Source organism: Talpa europaea (assembly GCF_964194135.1).
Source record: "Talpa europaea genome assembly, chromosome: 2".
NCBI lineage: Eukaryota > Metazoa > Chordata > Mammalia > Eulipotyphla > Talpidae > Talpa > Talpa europaea.
Genome location: NC_140068.1, coordinates 68,848,167 through 68,875,958, shown reverse-complemented (window position 1 = coordinate 68,875,958; position 27,792 = coordinate 68,848,167). Strand labels below are relative to the sequence as shown.

The 27,792-nt window shown below is 35.6% G+C and overlaps 1 protein-coding gene and 1 pseudogene across 51 annotated transcripts in view; both read left to right on the top strand.

The window, feature by feature from the left end:
• The window catches only part of RIMS1 (regulating synaptic membrane exocytosis 1), a gene marked incomplete at its 5' end in the record, with an annotated part of 207,984 nt that overhangs the window by 140,693 nt on the left and 39,499 nt on the right, over positions 1–27,792 (top strand). For 28 of the 50 annotated variants that reach the window (XM_084259628.1, XM_084259651.1, XM_084259647.1 and 25 more), the window contains one exon: positions 864–1,099. The exons of 16 other annotated variants lie outside the window; for them this stretch is intronic. In XM_084259628.1, coding sequence (XP_084115754.1) covers positions 864–1,099 — 236 coding nt within the window. The remainder of the gene's footprint in view (positions 1–863; positions 1,100–27,792) is intronic. 6 more of the 50 variants (XM_084259652.1, XM_084259643.1, XM_084259676.1 and 3 more) reach the window with 1 other exon arrangement.
• On the top strand, positions 1,246–5,931 carry LOC311167603 (protein SPT2 homolog; annotated as a pseudogene). The gene is made up of 3 exons: positions 1,246–1,249; positions 4,101–5,413; positions 5,454–5,931. The product of its transcript is annotated as a protein SPT2 homolog (transcript).

The window sequence follows — 27,792 nt, the reverse complement described above, 5'->3', positions numbered from 1 at the left end:
GGCTTCCCACTTGCCTGCCTTATTTCTCCCCAACTCAGACACACATTTACTTTGGCAAGTAGAGAGAATTTTTTTTTCCCCACTGATCTTCAGTGGTTCCTAAGATTCTAGAAAATAATTTATTCATTTGGGAAAGTTCAATCTGGAAACAGAAACAAGTGAATTCTGATAGAAAATAACAAAAAAGAGAAGGCTTAGTCTAGAGCATGTGAGTGTGAAGTTCTGAAAGAGGAAAATGAGGTGAATTTTGTATAGAGGAGATGGAACATAAAGGAGACAGGGAGAAGGGAATTGAAATTTTTTTGTGGTCTGTTCAGTGATCTTCCTAGATGCATTAAGTTTCAGGTACCAAAAGAGATCACTAATGGTTGGAACCAAGGAAAATCTAAAAAAAAAAAAAAAAAGTTAAAAAATGCTGTTTTCATTCTTTAAACTTTATGTGGTAAATTCAGATTATCCATTTTTAATAGTATTTTTTTCCTCAAGAGTGTATATAAACTTTTCTTGGTTATTTGAGTATTTTAGTTTTTCTCTGAAAGTAATGTAGTGACTATTCACAAAATTGGTCATTAACATTGACCTTCCCTTGGATAGGATTGATTGCATTATTTATTTTTACTGTCTATGAAAGGTTTATGTAATCTGTGTTGAAATTGTGTTGTTTTAAGCTACCCCTAGTAAATATTGGAAGGGTAAAGATGTCATCTTAAAGTATATTTGCAGATGTGGGTGGGACTACTACTTAACTGACATTTCCTCCTAAAACTTTGCCTGGATTATTTCACTATAGATTAGATTTAAAGTTTCAGTTGTGCTGACCTGTAATTTATGGATGCATATATGTTTTTACTTTGTAAATATAGTTCATTTACCCCTAAAATGCAAGGCAGACGGATGGGGACTTCAGGAAGAGCCATCACGAAGAGCACCAGTGTGAGTGGAGAGATGTACACACTGGAGCATAATGACGGCAGTCAGTCAGACACGGCTGTGGGTACAGTGGGAGCAGGTGGAAAGAAAAGGAGATCCAGCCTGAGTGCCAAAGTGGTTGCCATAGTGTCTCGAAGAAGTAGAAGCACATCCCAACTAAGCCAAACAGGTGAGTAAAGTGAATTCATCTTAATCAGCTCAAGTTGTTGCTGGAGAAACCACGGTTGATCTTCATGCTATGCTTATGATGAAATTGTAATGTGTATTGATTCCAAAGCAAGTATATTTTTCTGTCCTTTGAAATCTGTTGCATGCATGGGTAAATGTTTTTTTCTGTGCAGCGGTCTAACAAGGTACCATTTGTCAATCTGTAATGTGGTCAAATATTTTCCTTTAAGTTAAAATCAAAGCCATGTTTACAAATATGCAAGGAAATGCAAAGAAGTATTAAAGATCCAAATTTATTTATATGCAAGAAAAGCAACAGGATTCTCCCTTTCAAAATGTTCCATAATACAATTACTAACACTTTAGGCTTTTTCTACATTTTTTATAGAAAAGAAGGTCAGTTGTGCAACTTGAAATATATATAGTCTTAAACTTCCTGTATGAATGTAATAATTGAACTGTAAGTGTTGCAAGTAAAAACCCAGCAGTTATTTTCACTTTAAAAAAATGGGTCAGTGAATTCATGCAAAGAATAATGTTTTAAAAGAAAATTGAATTTAAAATATTTTCTATTGCTTGTAATCTTAAAAGCTTTGTGTCCTCAAGGTATGTAGAAAAAGAAATCAAATGCAGAAGGGAGGATGGTTATTTCTGTATTATAAAATATAAAAAATTGCCTGAAATTATTGTAATGTTTGGTTAGGCATATTAAGTCATTCACTGTGCTCGCTACTGTGGAAAAACAAAGGTAAGTAAAATATTAAACTGATTTCAATTGCCAGTACCTGTTTCTCCTCAATCATTGATTGTATTTCTTGTTCCTTAACAGCAAAACTCATGACTTAAAATTTGACATAAAATTGACTTATAACAAAAAACTTTCATAAAATCCTTTTTCTAGTTAACTTGGCATTCTGGAAAGAACCTATTTTAAATTGTATGTTTTACTGTGCATATTGACAAATTACAGGTAGAAAATATTTGAACCATTTGATAATTGGACTAGTGCATACAACCATCTAAGCAGAAGTTTTCTTTCTGAAGATAATAGAATGAAAAGTAATCTAGTTTAACTAGATCTGTTTCTATATCAAGCAGTAAGAAGAGCTGTTCATTGTGAGGGAGAATCAAAGGTCTATTTTGGGGGTCAAGTTTCTTCCTTAGCAGTAGGGCCTATTTTTCATTTGTGTTATTTCGCTTTTGGTATAGTGATTCTTGTTTTTCAGAGTTGATGTAATGGTGCTTTATAATGTAGGGTATCAATAAAGCTTTCACCACCAGATTCCAAAATACTTCATCACTTACATGAAATAAAGTTTTTTGTAGTCGCTTTAAGTAACTAGTGTTTTCTGTGTGAGAGACTATAGGTTCAGATAGTGGCTTAGCTGCTTCTCTTAAATTTCCACAATCTCTCTCATTTTATTTCTCCCTTAATGTAAGTTCCCTCTCTAACATTCACTAGGAAACACAGCAGTAACTTTAAAGACAGCAGTAACTTTAAAAAGGAAGTAGTCTTATGGCACATCTTTGTAGGTAATAGGTGCATATGATTGTTATTGAAACCCCAACCCCTTTATCAGTTTAACTTTTATTCCAGCTATGGACATTACTGAATAGCAAATAATTATCTACCTTCCCAAAAGTTGAATTGTTTATAACGTCCATAAAATATAAGCCCTATTTTCAGAATTTAGATTGAAGTGTGTGGGAGCAAAAGGACATTGGATTACAAAGCAAATATAACAAAATAATTCGTTTCAAAGTGACTCAGTAGATGAACTTTGACTTGTCTTTCTAGGTCTCATCTTTTATATAATGGGTGGGCTGGATTGGATGTGATCCTGTTAATTTTCCAGGTATAAAATTGTATTTTTCTCTTTCTGTATCATAATTTTACCTTGTATTTGATAGCCTATTCTCATTCCTACTGATCTTTCTAAGGCTAATGACAAATGGCAACAAACCTCAATTTTTACTCCTCTTTGTTTCATGACCTGATTTTCTCCCTTTTCTACAAATGATTTTTTTCTGAGAAATCATCAAAAACCAGAATTTCTCATTCTAAGAAAAATTATTTTTATTGCTTCTATTCCTTAATATTAATTTACCACAGAAAATTACCCCACTTTAAACAAGTTTCTTATTTTCACACTTCTAAACATCCAGTGCTTCCTTTCAGTTATACCACAGTTTTTATATTACAAACCCTTACGATAGTTTTCTTGCTTTTTTAATTTTCCCTAAAATCTCTCCCAGAACCAACATCCCAGAAAAACATTCTGCCATTTATCTAATTTTAAGAAACACTATAGATTGTATAATTGATTTTAATGTCTTCATTATAAAAAATATTTATCTCACACTAGTGTTGAATTTTCAGGGGTCCTTCAGGAGTATAGATAATTAAGACATATTTTCTAATAATAACAATTGATCAAAGATTTGGAGGATTAAAACAGCATCACTACTTATTAAATCAAGTTGATTATTCTTTGGAATAGAAAAGATTATGTTCAGGGCCTCCCTGGTGGCGCAGGCAGTTGAGTGCCACACTGTGAAGCTGTCCACAGCCTCTGCAGTGCAGGTTCGATCCCGGCCGGCCAGCGAGAATCTCACATGGCGTGGCAGACCTCTCCTGTCTCATCCACTGCTCCCCGCAGCAGTGTATTTCATCATTCTGCCTGTTCTGTTCCCCGCTCTGTCTCTTGCGAATCCTCTCACCCTCCCACCATTTGGCCTATACCCCAGTTCTTGTATAAAAAAATCTTTAAAAAAAAAAAAGAATATATTATGTTCAAGGTAAATATGTTTCATGTAAAAAAGGAAAGACATTAATAAGGGCTTCTCTTGTAATGAGTCTCTTTGGGATCCACCCCCATGCATACTGGGTTACAGTTTCTCTCCCTTCTAACATGCAAATGACAGATAATCAGAAGAAATGTGAGGCACTTAGAAATAATACTTAGTGAGCACTTATAAAAATGATAGTTCTTGGACCATAGCTGGGCACCACAGTAAGACACAGCTCCACTCCTCTCTGAGAACCTGGCTATCAGTCCACCTAGGCCAACATGATTTCAAAGAAATTCTCCTGATAGTTTCCAAGGGACAAGATGTCATGAGTGTACCTAAAAGATACAGTTTGACAATGAAATCTCCCAAAAAAGACCCAAAAGTTAAGGATGTTGTATCAGCAGCTGTACAAGCTTTTTTCAGAAGAGGGGGAGCTCAGAAAAAAATGTCTTAAAGGAGAAAAGAAGATTTAGTGAAAAGTGAATTGGGCTGAAACATGATAAAAAAGCAAGAGCTGTGACCAAGAGGGCAAAGGATTATTTCCATGGTTACAATGGGAGGAAAAATCAAAGAAGAGGCAGACAATGGAAACCTACACTAGCCAGGGAACATATCAAGAATGCAAGATAGAGGAAGAGGATGAATTCTTAAAATATAATCAAGCAGAATCAGAGTAGGATTATGAAAAAGAATAAGAACCTTGCAAAGCTGATAGCAAATCAGAGGTCCCCCGCCACTCATGAACTTCACTGACCTTCTCAGACTGGCTGAGAAAAAGCAGTATGAACCAGTGGAGATTAAGGTAGTAAGGAAAATGATAGAGTGGCCTATGACTATAGAATAACTTAGGGAGTGATAATTCCTTGAATGAAAGCATAGGAAAAGGAAAGCTGAAACAGATATAAGAATGCCTTCAACTAAAAAGGTACCCTCTCAGAAAGAAAGTGTGGGCACAAACAGCAAAGGTTCCAGGGAGAAGCATCCTTCTTCCCAAGGCACTCCCCTCTCTCTTGCAGAGAAGAAATCCAGGACCATCACAGCCGTTGAGAAACATTTACGTTTGTCTTCATCCAAATCCATGCCAAGAGAGAAGACCAAAAGAGGACTTAGAAATTACTCTCAAACCCCTCTTCATGAGGGCTGTGACAGACCTCTTTTTGGTGAGACTGGAAAACCCCACCATAGAACTTATTCACCGAAGGTCCCAAAGTCTTCAGTTAAGGGACTCAGAGATCTGCTACTGAGCACAAAGCCAAAAAATCTCCTCCTAGGCTTTCCAAGCCTGTGCCTGTGGTCACCTCACACAGTAAGACTAAGTCCAGGTGTCAGGCAGCCAGGCAGCAGCTCTGGCTCAGCCCCTCAGCAACCCCGTGCTGGGTCTGTTTGGCCAATAGTTAATTCTGGCCCCATACCCAGGTGCCAGAATAGCAACTCCAGAGCTCAGGACTTGAGTAATCAGTCCATGGGATCAAGAGGCCAGCCAGTGACTTAAATCCCTCTGGATGCACAGTCAGTGGTACAAGTAGCCCTGGATGACCTAAAAGCAGTTCAGTGGTCCTCAGTGACCCATCAGTGGCTCAGGTGGTTCTCACAGATCCATAAGCAACTCTGGGCAGCCTGTGAGCAGTCCACATGACCTTAGATGGCCAGTGAGTGGCTTAGATCCCCATTGGAAATCACTTAGTGGCCCTGGGCGATCAGTATGTGACTCAGTTACAGCTGGAAGAACTGTCAGTATTTCAGGCCAGTGACCAGTGAACAGCTTGGGACCCGGATGAAGAGTTATTAGTTCAGGTCCCTGCCTGAAGTCCATTTACACTGTTTTTTTAGAAACAAGTTCTTCTAAGAATATAATTAGCCAGTCCAGCAATGGACAACAGAATGGAATGAAGCCTGCCTTCCTTACCTGGCTGAAGATCTTCCTAAGGCCTCAAAGACTTCCCCTTCCCTAGTAGTTACAAAAGACATCGAGATATTGAAGAGGATGATGAGGAGGAGGAATACCACTCTGAAATGAAATTTTTAATTCACTTTTACTAAATTATCTAATGCACTTTTTAAACTAGAAAAGTGACATTAATAGGAAGGTTTCCAAACAATGATTCTGTAATGACTTTGAGCAATGAAGCATATAGTTAAAAACTTATTCAATATATAGTAACTGAGTTTGATTAAGAATGCATGTGTCTAAGAGAATAAAACTAATATATTCACATTTCTAGGGATTTTCCCATATATTCTTACATTTAAATACAGGTGTATAATTTCACTCTGTTGGTCAGAACAAACTTACAATATTATTATTCCCATTTTGAAGTTGAAAAAACTAAGGTATAAAGGGATTGAGTAATTAGGCCAAGGTGCCATCATAAGTGATTGGACTAGAATTTAAACTCAAGCTTCTTGTTGCTATCAGGCACATCAGAATATAAGAGGGAAAATCGAATATAAATTCTCCATCTCAGAAAGTGAACTTATGCAAGTGTCAAAGTGGTAGAAAGAACATAAAGAAATGTGTGATTCATTCTCTCAAGCAGTCTTAAGAGGCTTCCTGGTAGAGGTAAGAACTGAACATAAACAAATAAATGGGCTAGACAACACAGGGAATGACTTTCAGGGCAGATGGAACAGCATGTTGATTAAATGTTGAAAAGTGCATGTGGTATCTCCCCTGGGAAATAAAAAATAATCTCATATCAATCCAAAAATTATATGAAAGTTTTCTTTACTTTCAATGGAAACCCATCATCAATATACAAGACAGGTCATCATAGAACAGAACTTAGATCAGATAATCACTGTTTCTGAGATTATGGTTTCTAATTAGAACTTTTAGCTTTTATGAAAAAAAATCTATAAATGTAAAATATCAGCTTTTAAAGACTAGAAAGTATTCACTTACATCATCTCATTTTAATGAATATATCTCCAATGCTACAGAAGCCACAGTGGGCATTTCAAAATTAGAAATATCATCCCTGGTAGATAAAAGCCATTAACACTTGAAATACACATGAGCCAAGGAATAAATGAGACATATAGAGCAAAATGCCAAAAATATTAAATACCTATTGCCTTTTTTGTGTTATACCAAGGAAGTACAAAGACAAATTGGTCAAAGTTCTCCCAGAGTGAGAGCGTATACATAACTGGTAAGTAATTGTGGTTTAAGCTTTGAACAGAATTACTATTTATTAAATCATTAACAGCTCAGGATACTTTATTAAATTAATGATTAAGATATTGATTTAATTATGAAAATTTTGCAGGACTTTTAAAATTTTCAAACCATGAAGAGTCAATTATGTGTTAAAGTATACTGAAAATCTGTTTCCTTAATAGGAGATATTCTGTACATTTCCAGTATTTTTTTTTTACCATGAAAATCCTTTAAATCTCAAGATGCTTTAAATTCTCCAAGTTGTCCTCATATTTCAGCATTTTCCTGTGTCTTTTTCCTATAGATCTTTTTCCTGTAGATCAAACTGTGTCATTCACTGTCCATTTGCTTTAAGCACAAAAGTTTTGGACTATTGCCATGAGCAAAGTAATAGGTATATATTTATTAAGGAAAAAATATTCTCACACAGACAAGGATAATCAACAAAAAAAAATTACAGTGACTGACTTGAAAATGATTCATATTCCCTCTGAGTAGAGAGTCTGAATCTATATAAAAAATACCCTTCAGTTACATTAAGTTCCTGTGCATTTTCCTCTCTTTCTATGTTACACCAGGGTGTATGGAGCAGGGTATGGATCCCTGTAAGCTTTTTCCTGACCAAGACACCCTGCAAAGCCTTTTCCTTCTCTCCCCAGATCTGGCACATTTAGCATTATCTATTTTAGAATTAAAGCATTTGCAAAAAACAGAAGAGTCACTACTGCTTTCTGGCTGTCTGTTTTCCTGCAGAAATCCCTAAAGCAAGGATGTGTAAAATAATTCTGTAGAAAGTATTAAAAAGCTAATAATTTTGTGGAAAAGGGATGGAAAAACACTAGGAGAAAAACATGTTTATTTCAATAGTTATTCCAGTCTATGCACACAATTTGGCTAAAAAAAAATGTATAAGCTGGCTATAGAGGGAAATACATTTAGAATTTAATGTTAGGGGCTGGTTTTAAACCTTTTAAGGGACTTTGCCCGTTTCTTGATGGGGAACTTTAAATAAATCAAGAGAGTAAAAGAAGCTAAGTTGTGCTCCTGCAAGCTCAAACTGGAAGCATGATGAAAAAAATCAATGAGGAAGTAAGGCAATTAGTTTAATGTAAATGGATATAATGAAAAATTATGGCATAATGATGTAGACATGTAGCTATGGAAATGGAAAATAATGAGCTTGCTTAGAAAAAAAGAGTGAAGCCAGCTGAAATCAGCAGGAAACAAGGCGAAATACCCCATTCATGAATAACTAGCAAACAGAGAAGAGAGAAAATGGATAAGGAAGAATGGTGACAGGATCCAGAATAAAAGTGAACATAAAAGGGGGAAAAAAAAAATCACAAGGGAGGAGAAAATTTAAAAGAGAGACTGGCTAATCCACTGAAAGTCTGAAAAGGATAGGGAATGAGAATAGATCACTGCATTTGGGAACTGACCTTAAATTTGAATAGACTAATGAGGAAGGACTAAGCATAAAGTGTGCCTCAGCGATGGGACTCTTCAGAATGATCTGGAGCACATTTCACTCTCCATTATTGTTATTTTTATTTCTTACATCATTGTTCATTTTGAAACAATATTTGCTCTCCCCACCCCCAAGTATAGTCCCCATAGAATTTCCTTCCTCAGCACCTGTGCACCATCACCACAGTCCCCTGTGCTCCTCCCTCCCTCTAGTCCCTGTCCCTCCTCCCACTGCAGGATGTCTCCGATTTATAATTGTCTGTTTTTGTTTTGTTGTGTTTTGCACTGTTATTTTTTTGTACTGATGTCTTATTTGGTTCCCCTATATTCCTCCTATAAGTGAAACCATCCAATATTTTTCTTTTTCCTTCTGACTTACTTCATTGAGCATAATTCCTTCTAGCTCCATCCACGTTGCTGCAAATGGCATGAATTTATCTTTTTGATTGCTGAATAATATTCCATTATGTATATACATACATCTTCTTGATCTACTCAAGAAGTGGGCAGAAGAACTTAAAAGACATTTCTCCAAAGAGGAAATGCAAATGGCCAACAGGCATATGAAAACATGTTCAGCATCCCTTCTAATCAGGGAAATGCAAATCAAAACTACATTGAGATACCACCTTACACCAGTAAGAATGGCACATATCAAAAACAAACAAACAAACAAACAAACAAACAACTAGCAACAACAAAGGTTGACAAGGATGTGGTGAAAAAGGAACTCTCCTAATTGCTGGTGGGAGTGCAAACTGGTCCAACCACTATAGAGAGCTGTGTGGAGATTTCTTAACCTACTAAACATAGAGCTTCCATATGATCCAGCAATTCCACTCCTAGGTATTTACCTAAAGGACACAAAACTTTGATTCAGAAGAAAACCAGTACCCCTATGTTTATTGCAGCACTAATTACAAGAGGTAAAACCTGGAAACAACCCAAATGCCCACCTTCATTTAATTACCCCTTGCCATTAGATTTGAGATGGGATTTTGTCATGGGTGAGAGAAACTGCATTAGCAGACGATGGATTGGGAGCTCAGTAGATGGAGTAAGAGGTTCTATAACAGGAAGGCTGCCCTACCACCCTAACGCCTGGCTAGGTGGCTGGTCCTGGAAAGTAGGGTAGAGGCAAGTATTATAAACTTCCTTTCAGAAAGCATAGCATTGAGAAGGAAAGAAATCAAGTGTGAACAGTCTTCCATTCATTCCACCAATACTAATTAAGAATTTTTCATGTACCAGACTCTGTAATTGAAGGGATAATAAGAGACACAAGGATACAAGCCGATTTTACCCCGATAAACATAATTTGTTTTTTTTTTTTAAGATTTTGTTTACTTATACAAGAACCGGGGTACAGACCAGAGGGGCAGGAGGGTGAGAGGATTCACTGGAGACAGAGCAGGGAGCAGAACAGGCAAACGGACCAAAAGCACTGCCTAGGGGAGCAGCAGGTGAGACAGGAGAGGTCTGCCATGCCATGTGGGATTCTCGCCAGCCGGCCAGGATCGAACCAGTACTGCAGAGGCTGCAAACAGCTTCACGGCACTGCATTCAACCCGCTGCACTACCAGAGAGGCCCAGTGAACATAATTTGAAGAAAAATGTGTGTATGCATCAGAATGAAGGGGATCTGAGCATTTTTCCAGGATGAGATGTAGAAAAAGCATCTGTTGGGCCTCCCTGGTGGCGCAAGGGGTTAAGACGCAACCTATGAAGCTATGCGCAGCCATTGCAGCACGAGTTTGATCCCCAGCCAGGGAGCAACCCACATGGCACAGCAGACCTCTCCTGACTCGCCCTCTGCCCCCCCTCAGCAGTGTGTTTCAGCCAGTCTGTTCTGTTCCCTACTCTGTCTCTGGTGAATCCGCTCAACCCCACATTTCTGGCTTGTACCCCAGTTCTTGTATACATAAATAAATAAATCTTAAAAAAAGAAAGAAAGAAAAAGCATCTGTAAATGAAAAGATCAAAAGATGTAATACAAACTATTTTCATTAATTGAGCAAAGCCCCAGAGAACAAGGGGATCATTCTAAGAAATTCTTGGAGAGAGGAGTAAATGATTCTTTCCCTGATTATAATAGAAAAGAAGAAATGGTTAAAAATCAGAGGAATTTTGGAATGGAAATAGCAAAATCTGAAAGAGCTTAATTCAGAGGTTTTTGATCTTCTCAGTGCAGATGAGGCAAAGCAAATGGAGAGAGAGAGATACAGGATGAAGAATGATGTAAGAAGTTAATTAGTATGAATAAAAATTATAGCTGAACAGCACTGGTATTCCAGTTGTTTGGATAATGCAAAATCTCTGAGAGATAACTTTTTAAAGAAATCTACCATTGTGATCATTACCTTGCAGATATCTAGTTCATATTAGCTATTCCTTTGTTTTTCAAGACTGTCATCCCCTGCCTTTGTGTGTCTCCAGTGTCCTCACCAGGATTTCTGAGATTATCAAGATCATATGATCAGTTTTTAAGATTATAGATAGAACTCTAGATTCTTGTACCATATGTATTTTGAAAGTTCTCGTCTTCAACGGCCATTTACTAACTAGCTTGACTCCTTCCAATGTGAATATTACTCTGGTTGGAGAAAACGGAACTTCTGCTCTCTTTCTGTTATCTATTGATATTACCTCTTCAGTAGCATTGTAGCATTTTTTTTTCTTTCTAAGAATATGGTTCTGAAAGATTTTATTTTTACCTTGGCAGTTTATTTCAATGAAGTTAGATAATTCTTTAAATTATAATCATGTGAGTGAAGCATTCTAGAAGTTCCATATGTTTGAAAACTATAAGATTCATTATAGATTTGCATTATAGAATGCAAAAAAGAAAACATAGAATGCAAAATTGAAAGGATATATACACTCCTGTGTTCATTGCAGTACTATTTACTATAGCCAAGATTTGGAAACAACAGAAGTGCCCAGTGACAGATTAATAGATTAAGAAAGTGTGATATATATACACATGAAATACTACTTAACTATAAAAATAAAATATGAAATCTTGCCGCTTGTGAAACAGTGAGTGGACCTGGATAGAGTTATGTTAAGTGAGATAAGCAAGAATGAGAAAGAAAAATACCAATGATTTCACTCATATGGAGTATTAAAAAAAAAACACAAAGGAACACATAAAACTAAACCACAACAAATCCTAGAAATATGATAATAGAATAGAGGCTACCAGAGGTGAGGGGGCATATTGGGAACAAAGTGTGGACGGGGTCCATTGGACTATGGTAGAGAGTACTATGGGTGCTTTGGTGGTAGATGTGATGTGGCAATGTACATCTGATACATCTGAAGAAATGTGAACCTGTACCCCTAAATCATATATTGTATTGTAAACCAACAGTACCAACAATAAAACCAACAAAACCAACAATAAAAAATTAAAGAATAAAAATAAAACAACAATAAAAAATAAAACCAACAGTAAACAAAATGCAATTAACAATAAATATAAAGAAATCTTAAGTAGATTTAGAGATATATGATTTCAAAATAGCTTGAGTTTATTAATTTCCAAAGCATATCAACAACTTCTTAATGTGAATCATAGAAACTAGGAAAACTGTCCTTGTTGAACTGTCAATAATAATGAATAATACACAGTGATAAACTGTGACTGTAACCCACTTCCACCTAAAGGGATAGTGCTTAACTAAACTAATTTCCCATGAGTTCAAGGCATTTTTTTAAAAATTCATGTTGTCCTTAAGCAGTAATCATTCCAAGAAAATGTCCAAAATATTAAATACCTTTCTGCTAATCTTTTTCCAGTTTCTTTTTCAGAGCCCCATGGGTTAAGGAAGTCATAAAATAGTTGAGTACTAGCTTGGATCCCATACTTTATTTACCTTGAAATTAAGATCTTGCATTTGCCCTCAGTCTTATTTTATATCCATCCAAACTATCCAATTGACCAAAATGCTCTCCTTATTTTAAGTCAAGTACTGCTTTGTGAAGATTCTGTCTTTTTCTTTACAAAAGTAATTTATAGCTGCAAAGAAGGAAAGCTAAGATGATCTCTGAACATTCTAAAAAAAACTTTCTTGGCTCTGCTCATTGTTAACCATAGACGTAAAAAACATTGTTACAAGAAACGGGCACCCCCTTAAAAGTTTCAGAAACTTAAAGCAACTGCAGATCAAATCTTGCTGAAATCTAAATTCCTTGTCTGTGCCTCATTTATATGATTCATTTAATAGCACAAGAAAAACACGCGGAGGAACGTAATGTTTCATGTTCTTTGTTTCCTGAGTGCAAAATCATGGTGCCAGAAATGATTCTCAAGTCTGCAAAACCATCAAATGAATGTAAGCATGGGTTCTTTTATTTACTGTTGCTGTCTGGCTTAGGAATTCACTACTGTTAATAGAGATTCAATTCTGCTATAGTAACTCATCTTCTGAAGAGATGCCCTAATAAGGATTAGTATTTTCAAACATACACCAGCTGCTCTATTTTTGTTCTTTTCCTTCCACTGAACTATAAATTTTGAGTTAAGCTAATATGTAGATATACTTTTAGGTCAGTTTGGCAGAAAAATTATTTGTTTGCATGGAATTTTTATAATTAATTTGTATTTTAGGATTTGGAGGAGGAAAGGAAAATAACATTTATATAAATGCCTTCAAGGCACAATACTAAGTACTCAGTGCATATGGTGATAACTATTGTAAATGTACTAAGATAATGTTATAAAATGTTTTGGGTAGCTGAAGATGTAATGAGAAACATATTTGATTGCTTTTACAGAAGATGCTGTAATTTCAGTGCATTCTCACAGAGTACGGTGGTTTTATAGAGTTATTTTATTCATTTATTTTACTAATGTTTTTCATGTTTTTAAACACAGGAAAGCAAAAAGAAGATATATAAAACTCTTGAAAATCCACCATTAATTTGCAGATTTACTGTGAAAATATTAGTATATTATTAGCTAAACTTTTTAAATTATTTGTTATTAATGTTGCTAAAATAATCAGCAATAATATAGCTGTGATTTGTTGAGTAATTACCACATGCCAGCTAGTGTTTTATTTGATTTGTGTTATTTTCGCCATTCCTCAATATACAGCCATAAGGCGCTATTATTATTCCCATTATACATGTTCCAAAATTTACCTGACACCACACAACTCTTGCAAATTGAGGTAGAGTTTGTTCTTAGTCACTTCACTGTAATCCCATTCAGCTGCATGTACACACAGAGAGATACCTTTTTTGTATATCTTTCTCAAAAATGTTTTCAAAATATAGAACATTTTGTTCTATACTGTGTTGTCCTATTTTACTTTTCAAAAAGGTGTATTTAAGAAGACCACTTAGGATACCATTGCAGAAAGCTTGTGTCAAAATGGATTTAGAAAATACTGGGTAGATATGTGACAGAGATAGATCTTAAAATAAACTGTAATTTGAAGAGTCTGTGGGCAATAAGAAAGAGGGAAATGTCAGGAGAAAAGATATATAAAGTTACCAATTTTTGAGAGTAATTACTAGGAAAGGTCATTGTCATACTTCTCCTGTTGATGTTGGGTCAGTCATTGGAAAGACTTCTTAAGTAATTCAAGGATTATGAACATAGAAATGGAAACTGAACTTAGAAATAGTAACTGAACAAAGAATTTGCTTAGGAAAGAAGGAAGGCTATAGAATTCTATAGAAAATTTTGAAGAAAAGGAAAAGTTTAAAGTCTCGGTTTTCCCAACTATAAAATGGAATAATAAATGATAATTACCTCAAAAGACTGTAGTAGGGTTAAAATGGAACTTTATTAGCAATGTATCTATCATAAAAAGGGGGTCAGTTAATAACAACAATGTTAATAATTCTGAGGGACCAAATAAAAGGGTAATAAGTAAAGAATGGATACCAATAACATCATTCATAAATTGCTATGACTAGGGAAGTTAATCCAGCCAATATTTGTTTCTACTTACTGTACATATGTGAAACCAATTGGATATATAATAGAAATATATAGGTAAAAGATGTCTTCTTTTTTTGACATGAGTGAATGATTCTTGTTTCTCATCTCTCACATGTATAACTTCATTTCTGGCTGTACTTCAGCCAAATTTACCTTCCTTGTGCATGAAAGCTTTACAAGTATTATAATCCCTCTATCTGAAAAGTTCTTAACTCTGTCTTGGTACCTGTTGAAACCCTTTCCTCCCGGGACCAGGAAAATGAATAACTATAAGAAAGTGAAAATCAAGATCAACAAAAAACTATGAACCAGAGACACTTTTAGGGGGGCGGGGGCGGGAGGGGAGGGATTGGGGTCAGAATGGGGGGCTGCAATTGTATGGGGAATATAACAATAAAATTTATAAAAAAAAAAAAAAAAAAAAAAAAGAAACCCTTTCCTCCCAAGTTGCAACTTTCCTCATTACAGGCTTTGCAGAGGTGATTCTCTGAACTCCTGTAGACTTTTTGGTTCTCATGTTTAAATACACCTTTGCCCCATAAATATCTGTTGAGGCCTTGTTAGATAAACTTCTAAGCTACCGAAGGAGGTATTATTTTGTCTTAAACACATGTTTGTGTTGAATGCAGAAGAATTTTGATCGGAGTCTATTGCATGGATGAATATGAAGCTTCCATATAGTATCAAATTCAGATGGTAATTAATTGATCACATTGTGGTATTTCATTTCGTACCTTGTGCCACACATGCTTTTCTCAGTGGAAAAATTTTAAAGCCAATATGTTTCTGTATTAAGCTTTTTACTCCTAATATATCAATACATCTTTTTAAAATAAGCAGAAATAAGTTTTTTATTTTTTCTACCCCCTTTTCCTTCTGTTTCTTCTTTGTTTATATTGCATTTCAGAAGCACCTGGACATTGATCTGGATGCATTTTCCTGAATAATTCCACCTTTTTCTTTATAGTATTAGCCTTTTTATAAGCAACAATAATAGATAATTATCCTTTTGCGTTTTGAGATAATCAATTGTTGTGATGGTAACTTCTTTACAATTCCAGTAACAGTCAACCTAAGTAACTTTTAGACACAAAATGTGAGAAGGTAAAAATATGCATTGATAATGATTGATAACCTACTACAGCTTTTAACATTCTCTTACATGTATTTATCTAATAAAGTTCAGTCTGTTAACTTTATGAAAATATTTAGGTAAGAGAGGCAAACTGTCCAGATTTTTTTGAAACCTGTCTTGTAGAAACAGCGGATCCCTGTGAATAATGAATGTACCATAACTGTTTTGCAGGTTAGCTAGTAAATTCATATGTGGAAAATAAACTTCTGATAGCAGGCCCGTACATTGTGATGCTTGTTACAAAATTACTTACATTGTTAGGATTCTTTTCTCATAACTAAAGAATGCAGTATGCACAATGATTAACCATAGTTTTAGTGAGGCTTAACAGCTTTCATGTTCTAAGACAACAGCAGAGAAACAGTGTTCCAGATTCGAATTTAGTACCATAGGGTGTTTTGTAAATGGAATTATCTTATTTCTTTAGCTTTTCACTTGAAACTGTAAAATGTCTATCAATTAGTCAAATAGTAAATAATCATGTTATAACAAGGAAAGTTTCAAATGAAAAAAAGACCATAAATCATATGTAATAGCTAAATAAATTTCTGTTTGTGAATAAACATAGCAGTATTGACATACTTTTCTATTACATAATGTAGAAGTATACTAAATGGGAAAAATCAAGTAACATCTTTTTTATTGAAGTAACATTGCATTATAACATTATGTGATTTTCACATATGCATCATTAAGAATCAACATCTGTATATACTACCTTAAGTTCAGTATTGAAAATCCAATTCTATCCTTCGAGTAAAATATTAAATGAATGTTTTTATCACTCTGATTTAAAGTGTAAGAAAGAATCTTTGATCTGTCTCTCTGTATTACAGAAACTGAAAATAGATGCAAAGCCTGTAATGAGAGAGAACTCTTAGAAGAAAAGCCTATTGATTATAAATCCACAAGAAAAATAAGTCAAAAATAATTAACTCTAGGTGATTTAGCTGTTGTTAAAAGTATCAATTTCCATTTATAACTTTTACCTCAGGAAATTCACCCAAATAATTATTCAGTTGTTTTTAAAAAGGAAAAAGAAAGAAGCAGAAAATGTCATTATAAGAAAGAGAAACAATTTTTAAAGAAAAATTGCAGAATTTCATAGAGAATCTATCTTCATCAGCAAATTATTGACCCAAAAAATATCAGTTAACATGTATGTTGTAGACTTACTGAGGTGGTTGATGTGAACAGCCAGATCAGGGTAGGAAAATTTTACCTTCAGATTAAAACATTATTTTCACTGCAATTAAATATTACTGTCCTCTCATGGATCATTCTGTTTTGTCTATTTCAAAATAAAGACCCCAAAGCATTGTATTTTTGTGGAGGAAAGCCATCCCCTTTCATAAATCATGTAATTTTGAAAAATAATCCAAATTTTGTGTTTAGAAACATGAAAGATAAAAGACTGAATTCAAATATTTTAACACTGAATTAAATGCATTGAACTGAATGATTTAAAGGATTTTGTTCCAGAGATGGTGCTTGAATTTGGTTTGAGTACAATTGCAAGTGCTGAGTTTAATTTCTAAGATCTGAGGCCTAAATTATGGGTCCCTTTGAGTGTGTCAATCAAAGTGGTTCTGTCATAACCAAGATCTGCCGGCTCCATTCTGCCGGGGGTGCTAAAGCATGGACCTCTGCCTATGCTTTTCAATTCATGTTCTGCATGTCCTAGATTCTCTGGCCCAGATAGCACAATTTGATGGTTTTGTACACATCCTTTTACTTTGTGAATGGTTTAGTGACGTTATTCAAAGTAATGCCAGTTGTCTATTCCTTTGTTCTGTTTTTATGCTTTTATAGTTGTCACTCAGGCATACCCTTTAGCATTTGAGAAATGCTTGTGCCCTTTAGAACTCTGTCCTGAGTACTCTTCATGTTACACAAGAAATGGAAAGCATTTTCCTTGCCCTCAAGTTTTTTACAGGCTCTTTCACTGAGCATTATTAAAACAGGCACAAGAACTGTCCTGTCTTTTTAAAGAACTTTACTGAGTCGTGTTTACCATCTCTTGAGTGCAAAATTATATAAAAGTTTAAAAATACAAGCCTGGTCATATGAAATATGGAATACATTAATTGAAAACTTCCTGAAAGAGATTAGTTTGAAGTTAATTATATGTTCTTTATTTCCCAAAGTTCCGATAAAATTTAGCATTTAATAATTCTTAATAATTTTACTTTCTATCCATGAAATAATTGTGAGAATCAATACAATTTAAAAGAACATGAATATTTATAATTTACATACATTATTACCTGAAATTTTAATTTTTTAAAGATTTATTTATTTGTGCATACAAGAATTGGGATACAGGCCAGAGGTGCAGGGTGGGGGGTGGTGAGAGGATTCACCAGAGACAGAGTGGGAAATAGATCAGGCAGATTGACAAAAATACACTGCTGAGGAGAGCCTTGGTGAGACAGGAGAGGTCTGCTGTTCCATGTGGGTATCTCTCTAGCCACCTGAGGAATGGGAATCGAACTTGTGCTGCAGAGGCTTTGGATAGCTTCACAGTGCTGAAGCTTGCACTCCCCTTGCACCACCAGGGAGGCCCTGCAATTTTAATTTTTAATAAAATCCTGTTTTCAGTAGTATGCATAATAAATTTGTCATGTTTATTCTCAATAATGTCCTACTCACTTTTCCAAAGTAAAAACAAATCTTTATTTTTGCTTTAGGCCTTGCCATTTTTTCCTACCATTAAATCTGTAGGTTATTAGTGCCTGAAACCACAAGTTATTCTCCACTGAGCTTAAGTGGGTACCAGTTTTATGCCCACTCAGCACCAGTAGTAATGTTTATATGATACCAAACATTTATCTCATTCACTATCCAGATATTTATTGGTGGTTATCAATAGCTAATAAGAATGGCCAATATTGGGCCTCTTCAGTGCTGGTCCGATCCCCAGCCGCTGGGCGAGGTCCCACATGGTGCGCAGACCTTTCCTGCCGCCTGCTGCTCCCCTCAGCAGTGTACTTCGGTCCTTCTGCCTGTTCTGCTCCCTGCTCTGGCTCTGGTGAATTCTCTCACCCTCCTGCGCTTCTGACTGTACCCAGTGCTTATATAAATAAATAAATCTTTAAAAAAATTATAATTTAAAAAGAATGGCCAATATTATGTGACTAGCCCGGTGTAAAGCATTTGATGTGCATTATCACATTTACCCTTTCAATAATGCTGTGAGGTTGCAAGGAAAGCTTATGGCAGAGCACAGTAATTATCAGTGACTTTTGAAGAGAAATAAAGAGACTTTGAGAAGTTAAGTCACTGCCCAAAAACTCATCTAGTTAGTTACAGAGAGAATTTGATTGTCTCTCTGTCTGTGCCAAAGCCTCTGTCCTTGCTAGGAGTTCAATATTTCTTCCCCCCAGCCCCGCCATTCATACGTTGAAACCTATTGACGCAATATGGTTGTATTAGAAAGTGGGACATTTGGGGGATGGTTAAGTCCTGAGGACAGATCCATCAAAGTATATCACTCTTTATTAAAAAAAAAAAAAAAAAAAAAAAACAGAAACCTAGCTGCCCCTTTCACCTTGTGAAGTTATTGTAATAAGACCAGTATCTGTGAGGTAGTGTATCCTCGCCAGACACCAGATCTGCTGATGCCACAATCTTGAATGTCCTCACCTCCAGAAATGTGAGAAATAATTTGTTGTTTATTTTTTTAAAGATTTACTTATTCATTCATACAAGAGTTGGGGTACAAGCCAGAGGTGTGGAGGGTAAGAAGATTCACCAGAGACAGAGCGGGGAACAGAACAGACAGATTGACCGAAGTACACTGCTGAGGGGAGCAGTGGGCGAGTCAGGAGAGGTCTGCTGCACCATGTGGGTTGCTCCCTGGCTGGCTGGGAATCAAACTCGTGCTGCAGTGGCTGTGGATTGCCTCATAGGTTGCGTCTCAACCCTTGCACCACTAGGGAGGCCCAATAATTCGTTGTTTATTAGGACACAAAATTGGTGGTATGTTGTTACCTGAATGGACTAAGAGAGTCCTTAACCACTATACTGCATAGTCTGTGTGTATTTAAAGTGCTTGGGTATTACGTATACAGTAATCTACAACTATACAGGATAATTCCTGTCAGTGTTTATCATTTTTTCATTCTATAAAAGTTTTCATAACTAGAAAAACACTTAATTGTTATTTCATTTTCTTTTCTAATGAGAAAACTACTAAAAAATATATCCATGTAATTTTACACACTGAGACTAAGCTAAAGCACACTGTAATTTCTAATTCTTCAATGATGTGCCTCACTTGTTATTAGTCTCATGTACTTGTCAGGAAAATGAAACAGAGAAAGGTTAAATAATTTGTCCAAGTTCCCACTAGTAAGGGCAGAGCTGGAATTTGACCCTAGCTGGAGGTACAGTCTGTACTGTAAGGTGATCTATCATTGTAGTTGTCCGAGGAAGTGACACTGTCAGCCAGATGTCTCACTCCAGGTCTGTGATGCTGCTTTGACGCTCTATGTCATGGACTCATTCAGCAATGCTATGGTAAAATGTGCAAAGGCTCAAACACAGTAAAAATTACATTCTTGTTTATTTAACAAAAACATTTGCTGGGCGCGTGTGGGTTTAGTAAGTTCTACTAGATTATTCAGTGGAGAAGGGAAGCATATGAAAAAGGGATGATACCTCAAATTACAGTCGTTTCTCAAAGTAGTATGTGATACTCAGAATGGTACTGGGTTTTGTCTATACCATGTTGCTGCTCTCTGAGGACTAGGGGGTTATAAAAAGAAAAGATTTTCCTAGGAAAACTGAGGAGTTAAAAACTGAGGAGTTGTACAGACCTGTGAGAGAGTACCTTTGATCCATATTGTCTGAACTATGTATAGTAAGGCATCAGGCAAAAGAGTCATTCTATTTGAGAAAGTAATGTGGGTATAAGGAATGTATCAGGCAATTATCCTCAAAGGTCACCAAATAGTATCAAATGAAGAGCAAGTTATGGTTGTGTTGGAGAGAAGATGGGAAAGTGCTATCAAGAGTTTATTTATAGCTTGAGGAATGTCTCTGTATATCTACAAGGAAACTGTATTATTGCATTCTATTTACTTTTACCTGTTTTATTTACCCATGAGAATAAACCTAATTCTAGATATGAATGAAGTCTGAGTTAATTGTGTACTTCCTATGAGCCACTGTGGCATAATCAATTCTAGCACTTTATAGCAGCTACCATTATTGTCACCATTTTTTCAATTAAAAAAACTCAAGCTCCAGAATATTAAATAATTTCCATGGTCACATAGTAAAAAATTGTTAAGTTCAGTATATTTGTGCTAGAATTCATGATCTTAGCCATCTATGTTGTCATCCTCAAATAACTTCATATATTAATTAAAATAGTTCTTCTAACTGCTGTGAAAATTGATTCTATAATATATAAAAATTCAAAGTTAATTAAAGTATATTTATTGTTCATTTGACAATTTAAGTAGGTACTCATAGTTACCAGTGAATTCTCTTCCATGAAGTGTTTCAGGTATCCAGGCTCCTTACATCTTATGTCCTTTTATTATCTGAATCCTTACAGCAGAAGCATAAAATTTAAATGGAGAAGCATATCTACTTATTAAATGCCTTGCTCGAGAAGTACTATGTATCATTATTTTATTATTTCTGTTATTGACAATAGATCAAGTGACCATTCCTGTATGCTGAAAGGGGCACTGGGAAATACAGCTCCTGGATTGTAGCCACTTAGTATCAATTTTATATATTAGAAGGAGGCTAGCAGCTGACTAGCTCTCATACATGACTTAATATTTCCTTGTAATTACTGTCACTTGAGCGTTTGAATTATGTTTCAGACAGACTCCAAAAGCACTACTTCTTTCTTGTTATTGTAAGATTTGTGCATTACCAATGTACAAATTATGAGTTTAATTATTTTTTAATTGAGGGTAATATCGGTTTACATTATTGACTGTATTTTGAAAGTACAAGGTGCCCACTCCATCCCCGTTCCAGTGATGTTACCACCACCAAAGCACTAATAGTCCACCACCATAGTTAATCTGGGACCGTTCAATTCTAAAACTGGTCCCAAGATTTTATTTCTGTTTTAATTTGTCCTGGCCTCTTCTAACTCTTGGGCTCCAGCTTACTCTGTTCCATACCATATAAACTGCTTGTGAAACTTAGCCATTTCTTTGCTTTTCTAAAACAAAACAATATTTTTAAAGATATTAAGCTATCATGAATTTTATTCATATAAACATTTTTTCCTTAGTAACCTTTTTTTTAATTGAAGTAACAGTTTACAGCACTGTATTTGATTAGGACAGTAGGTTCATATCCTCAGATGTATGGTGCCACAACACATCTCCCATAATCCTTCACCATAGCCCATTGAGCCCTGTCCCCACTTTGTTCCCCGATATCACCCTGTCCTCTGGTAGCCTCAGTTTTGTGGTCATATTTCTAGGGTTTGTTGTGGTTTCATTTTGTCTGTTCCTTTGTTTTGTTTCTTTATATTCCACATATAAGTGAAAATATTCAGTATTTGTCTTTTTCCTCACTTATTTCACTTAGCATAATTTCCTCCCGTTCCATCCATGTTATCACAATGGCAAAATTTTGCGTTATTTGGATAAATACCAGAGTGGCATTGTTGGATCATATGATAGATCTATTTTTATTATTATTGGGAACCTCTATACTATTTGCCATAGGGGCTAAACCAATATACATTCCTTTTTGTCCACACTCCTACCAAAATTTTTTATTTATGGTGTTTTTGATGTGGGCTATTCTCACAGTTATGAGGTGGTATCTCATTATGGTTTGATTTGCATTTCTCTGGTGATAAATGATGTTGACTTTTTTTTATGTGCCTATTGGCCATCTGTATGTCTTCTTTGGAGAAGTGTTTCTTTAGTCCTTATGACCATTTTTCATTTAGGTTATCTGCTTTCTTTGCTGCATTGTATGAGTACTTTGTAGATTTTATATGTTTACTCCTTGTCAGATGTATGATGTGCAAATATTTTCTCCCATTCAGTAGTAGTATGCCTTTTCATTTTAATGATAGGTTCTGTCACTGTGCAGAAGCTTTTTAGTTTGATATAGTCTTTATTGTTTATTTTTGCTTTTGTTTCTTTTGCCATTGGAGCTGAGTCCCCTAAGATATACATGAAGCCAAAGGCATGGAATGGTTTGCCTCTTTCATTCAGTCTTTAATTCATTTTGAGGCATTCAGTATTTAACAAGACAAAATTTTTTAAATGTGCATATGCCAGTGTTCATGAGCTCAGAAGATGGTGAAAATTATATTGAGAGCAGAGACTTGGAAGAAAGTGACTTAGGAAACGGTTCGTATCTCTAGTTACACAATATTTTGCCATCTTTATTTCTCTCTTACCTCTCTTCTCAATTATTTGTCCTCAGTTGTCCATATCTATAAATAACAGACATGTATATTTATATATCACTCTTCCAAGTTGTTTTGTCAAATTAATTTATTTAATGTTTAAAACAGGCCTGTAAGATAGGTGCTATTATCATTTTTCCACTTACCAGTAAATAAACTAAAATAAATAGATTAAGTGACAATTGGCAGAGTTAATATTTGAACCAACCTATTTGGCTGCAGGCTGTCCTCATAATCACTGAATTATTGTTACTCTGAGAATAACTTTTTCATTAAGGAAAATTCTGGGGCCAGCTCTTAAGATAAAATTCTTTTATGTTAAATTTATTTCTGACATCAAGCTAATTATTGTGGGGTTTTTGTGTTGTTGTTGAAGATAGTTGAATTCTAATAACTGACCATATTATTCCTTTTTTTTTTTTTAAGATTTATTTTTTTATACAAGCACTGGGTATAGTCAGAAGCACGGGAGGGTGAGAGAATTCAGCAGAGCCAGAGCGGGGACAGAACAGGCAGACTGACAAAATACACTGCTGAGGGGAGCAGCGGGCACGGCAGGAGAGGTCTGTGCGCCATGTGGGACCCTTGCCGCGGCCGGGGATCAAACCGGCGCTGCAGAGGCTGCGGGCAGCTTCGCAGCCCAATGCTCAACCGCTACACCACCAGGGGAGGCCCATGACCATATTATTCTTTTATCTGATTTATTTGCATTGTCAAAAATGAAGTAAAAAATATTCATAGATATCTGACAATGATACATCTTTCCCCTTTTTTCTTTTAGAGAAGATAACACAAATTCATATTCAAGCAGAATTAGAATCTGTATATTATTTAATTTTACCAAGATGTCTGAGTTAGAATTTCTTACAGCAAAAAGAAATATTTAAATAATATTCTTGATAGCAATTTGAGGAAATTCCCTCAAATCAATAATTAATAATTTGGAAGGAATGGTGTTCTTCCCTCTTCAATATGACTTTAACTTCTGTTCTGAAATCTCAAGGGCACCTTTTTCTGAAGACCTCGATCCAAAAAGAGCTGAGCAGGGCCTCCCCGGTGGCACAGCGGGTGAGCACTGGGTTGCAAAGCTGCCCACAGCCTCTGCAGTGCTGGTTCGATCCCTGGCTGCTCCCCGACCACTGGAGGAGGGTCCCACATGGCGCGCAGACCTCTCCTGCTGCCCGCTCCTCCCCTCAGCAGTGCACTTCGTCAGTCTGCCTGCTCTGCTCCCTGCTCTGGCTCTGGTGAATTCTTTCACCCTCCTGCACTTCTGACTGTACCCAGTGCTTATATAAATAAATAAATAAATCTTAAAAAAAGATCTGAGCAACAATGGCTCTTTTTGGTTGTTGAATTACAGAAACTCCAGAATGGTTTTATCCCAATTATGTAGATTTGGGATCTTCCTTTTGTAGTAGTTGAATTCAATAAAAGTTTTAAGAGGCAATTAGTACGTTCCTCATGGCATCTAAGGTTCTATCCCGGAGGCACATACTGATTCTTATACTCTGGCTACAGGCTAGCCTAGTTTCATTCAACACAGAATCTTCCCAAGTGACTCAATGGGTGAAGGGCCCTAGACCACACCACTGACTAGAAATTGTCATATAGTCTGTCTGATGACTTCAAAGGTTGATCCTGTATACTACTAGAATTTATTTGTCCATATATTTTAGTTCATTTTATTAAAGTTTTTTTGTTTGTTTGTTTATACCGTATGGCAGCTATTTGTATAATTATGTAGAAGCTAGTTTTTGTACATATACACAAAATTTTAAAATACATTGTTTTTGTAAAAATATAGTTTATTCTCTAAGATACATTTTCACTTATTTAGGAGTATAAACGTATTATTTGGATGTTTGTCTTTAGCAAACATGGGAGAAAATAATGATTGTACTAACTATCTAGTATTTACCAGTCTGTGGTGACTGCACTGCTATTAATCAGATACTTGAATAATTTAGTGTAGAACATGATGTTTGAAGAAACTGCATTTTTTTGTGAGTTTGGACCAATCATTCCTTACTTCAGTGCTGCCAGAAGCAGAATGGTCTAGGTGGCCCTTGCTCTGGGGTACTCTTGGGGAGAACATGAGGCTGTGAAGTGCTGGTATTATCTCTGATATCTGGATAAGACAATATCCATGTAAGCACTTGAGAGCAGCATGACCCCTATAAAAAAGACATCCCTGGAAATTGTCAGAGTGAATATGTATCCCCTGATTGTGAAGTTCATGGGGGAATGTAAGCAACATTACTGATAGGCAGTAGACTATTCTATATCACATTAGCAAATTTTTAATCTAATTTTTAGTGCCTTCTGTAGTTAAAATAATTCTAATAACTACATAGCATTCCTTATACTTTAACAAAAAAAATAAAATGTGTTATGCAGCCTAACATTGGATAAACTTATACCTCATTTCTTAAATACTCAGTGTTCTTAAGAGTTGCTATTGATTATTTTTACTGTAGGGGATTTATTTGTAACTTTTCCTAGTATTCTTTTGATAAATGTATGTAGTTTAGTGTTGAGTACGTACAGAAAGCATGTAACTACATCCCAGAGTGCTTGGCAACTTCTTAGTTCTTTTGATTTTGGGGGGACTTGCTATATGAGTAAAGGCTCAGAAGTTAGTTCAGAAGCCACCTGGGATTGTTGCTGCTATTACTTTGTACATAAAACCCAGCTGCCAATGTTTACTTTCATCCTTTTTTCTGAAAATGCATTTGTGTGCCCAGTGGCATGTTTAAATATAAAACATCTAAGGAGAGTTCATAAACCTCTAAAGTCAGAAAGAGGGGGAAAAAACTATTATTTGTTGTGATTGTGCACCCAAAGTGCTACCAAGCAGTTCCTATGATAAATAATACAATAGCGAAAAAAGAATGAATGTTTTCGCTGTGCATATTTAGCTAAACTTTTAAATGTTCGAACAATTGTTATTTATCACTTTATAATTTTTGACACCAAACACAAATATGAGGGTAAAAAGGACTGAGATTTGCCAGTCAATCTATGATGGATTTTATGCTGTGTATAAAGTTTACATAGTTCAGTACTTACACACATACGTATCCTTTTAGTATGTTCTTTTTAAAAACTAGTTACTACAGAGGATACACTTAATGCAGATATTATAATTAAATCTTGACTTCTCAAAACAAGAAAATATGTATATTTATACTGTAATTTCCTCAACAAAAATAACCCAACAGTCAATGGCATTATAATATATTCAGGTTCCAAAATATTTTAATATTAAAACTAATTTGTCCTTTGATTTTTTCTTTTTTTTTAATATGCAAGAACTTAATTCTGTTTTTCTTCTTTCTATGCATAAAGATAACCAAAAACACCATTGTAGTAAGCAGTTAATTTTTCACACTGATAAGTTGTGCAACAGTTTATATTCCCAGAGACTGCCATGTCAAAAGACATACTTCCGGGGCCTCCCTGGTGGCGCAAGGGGTTCATAAGCACAACACTATGAAGCTACCCACAGCCTCTGCAGCATGAGTTTGATCCCCAGCCAGCCAGAGGACAGCCCAAATGGCACAGCAGACCTCTCCTGCCTCACTCACTGCTCCCCTCAGCACTGTATTTCAGTCAGTCTGCCTGTTCTGCTCCCCACTCTGTGTCTGGTGAGTCTTCTCACTCCCACACCTCTGGCTTGTACCCCAGTTCTTGTATGCATAAATAAATAAATCTTAAAAAAAAAAAAAGGCATACTTCCACCACTTAGATTTCATTACACTTCATTTGTTTTTAAATTGTTTGGGGATTTTTTAGTTTTTATTGATGTTTTATTGACATAATGATGGTTCACATTGTTGTATAGGATCCCTCCTTCGGGTGTTATTACCATAGTGCACCCAGCACCAAAGCACCATCATAGTCCTTTGTGCTCCTGCCCTACTTTGTTCTAATGTCTACCATCTCTGGCTGCCTAGTTAGTTGATTGCTATGACTAAACAAATCTTTGAGCTATTTGTTTATAGTTTCCATATATCATTAGTTCTAAACCCATTATTTATATTCATTTTTTCTCCTCCCCCCCAAAAAAGGGCAAGATGAGTGTAATCTTCTATATACTGATATGATATGACACACTTTTGACATGCTTATACACATAATAACTCCTGTGTTGATATTCAGAAGATTATGTTGGTATTATCTAGATATTTCTTTGGTTGGCTTGGACAGTTTCAGAACATACAGAGAAGATTGGATATCATTATTGGCATAATTCTTTATAATCCGGAAGGTGATCCCAGCCCGCTATGTTAAGTTGACTTACGGGTTGACATTCTGTATTCAGAGAGTTGACATATTGATCTCTGAGATATGCCTATTTAATGCTGACTCCAGGCCTTAATGCTTTCTTCAAAACATAGTTGTCTTCCATCTGTCGAGTGCATAAGCTGATTACACTCCTAATCATGAGGCCCTAAAATGATACAGAATTTTATCATTTGCTTTTTGTCATTTAAAACTATATTAAACTATATTCCTGTGATAAATAAAGACATGCTCCATGTTTATCAACTTTTCTACTGAAACACCTTCAGTGGTGAAGTGGTGATATCTCCAGAAGAACTGAAGGCAGAGCCAAGAACAGCTAAAGGGAAGAGGATTGTTTAAGTCTTGAGTTTTACCTTAAAAATTCATGAGACTTTAACTTTCCACTTATTATATTCTCATGTTTATCTTACTAAAAAGTTTTCCAAAATCTTCCAGTAAATATAGAACATCCTTCTCTAAAGTCCATGTTT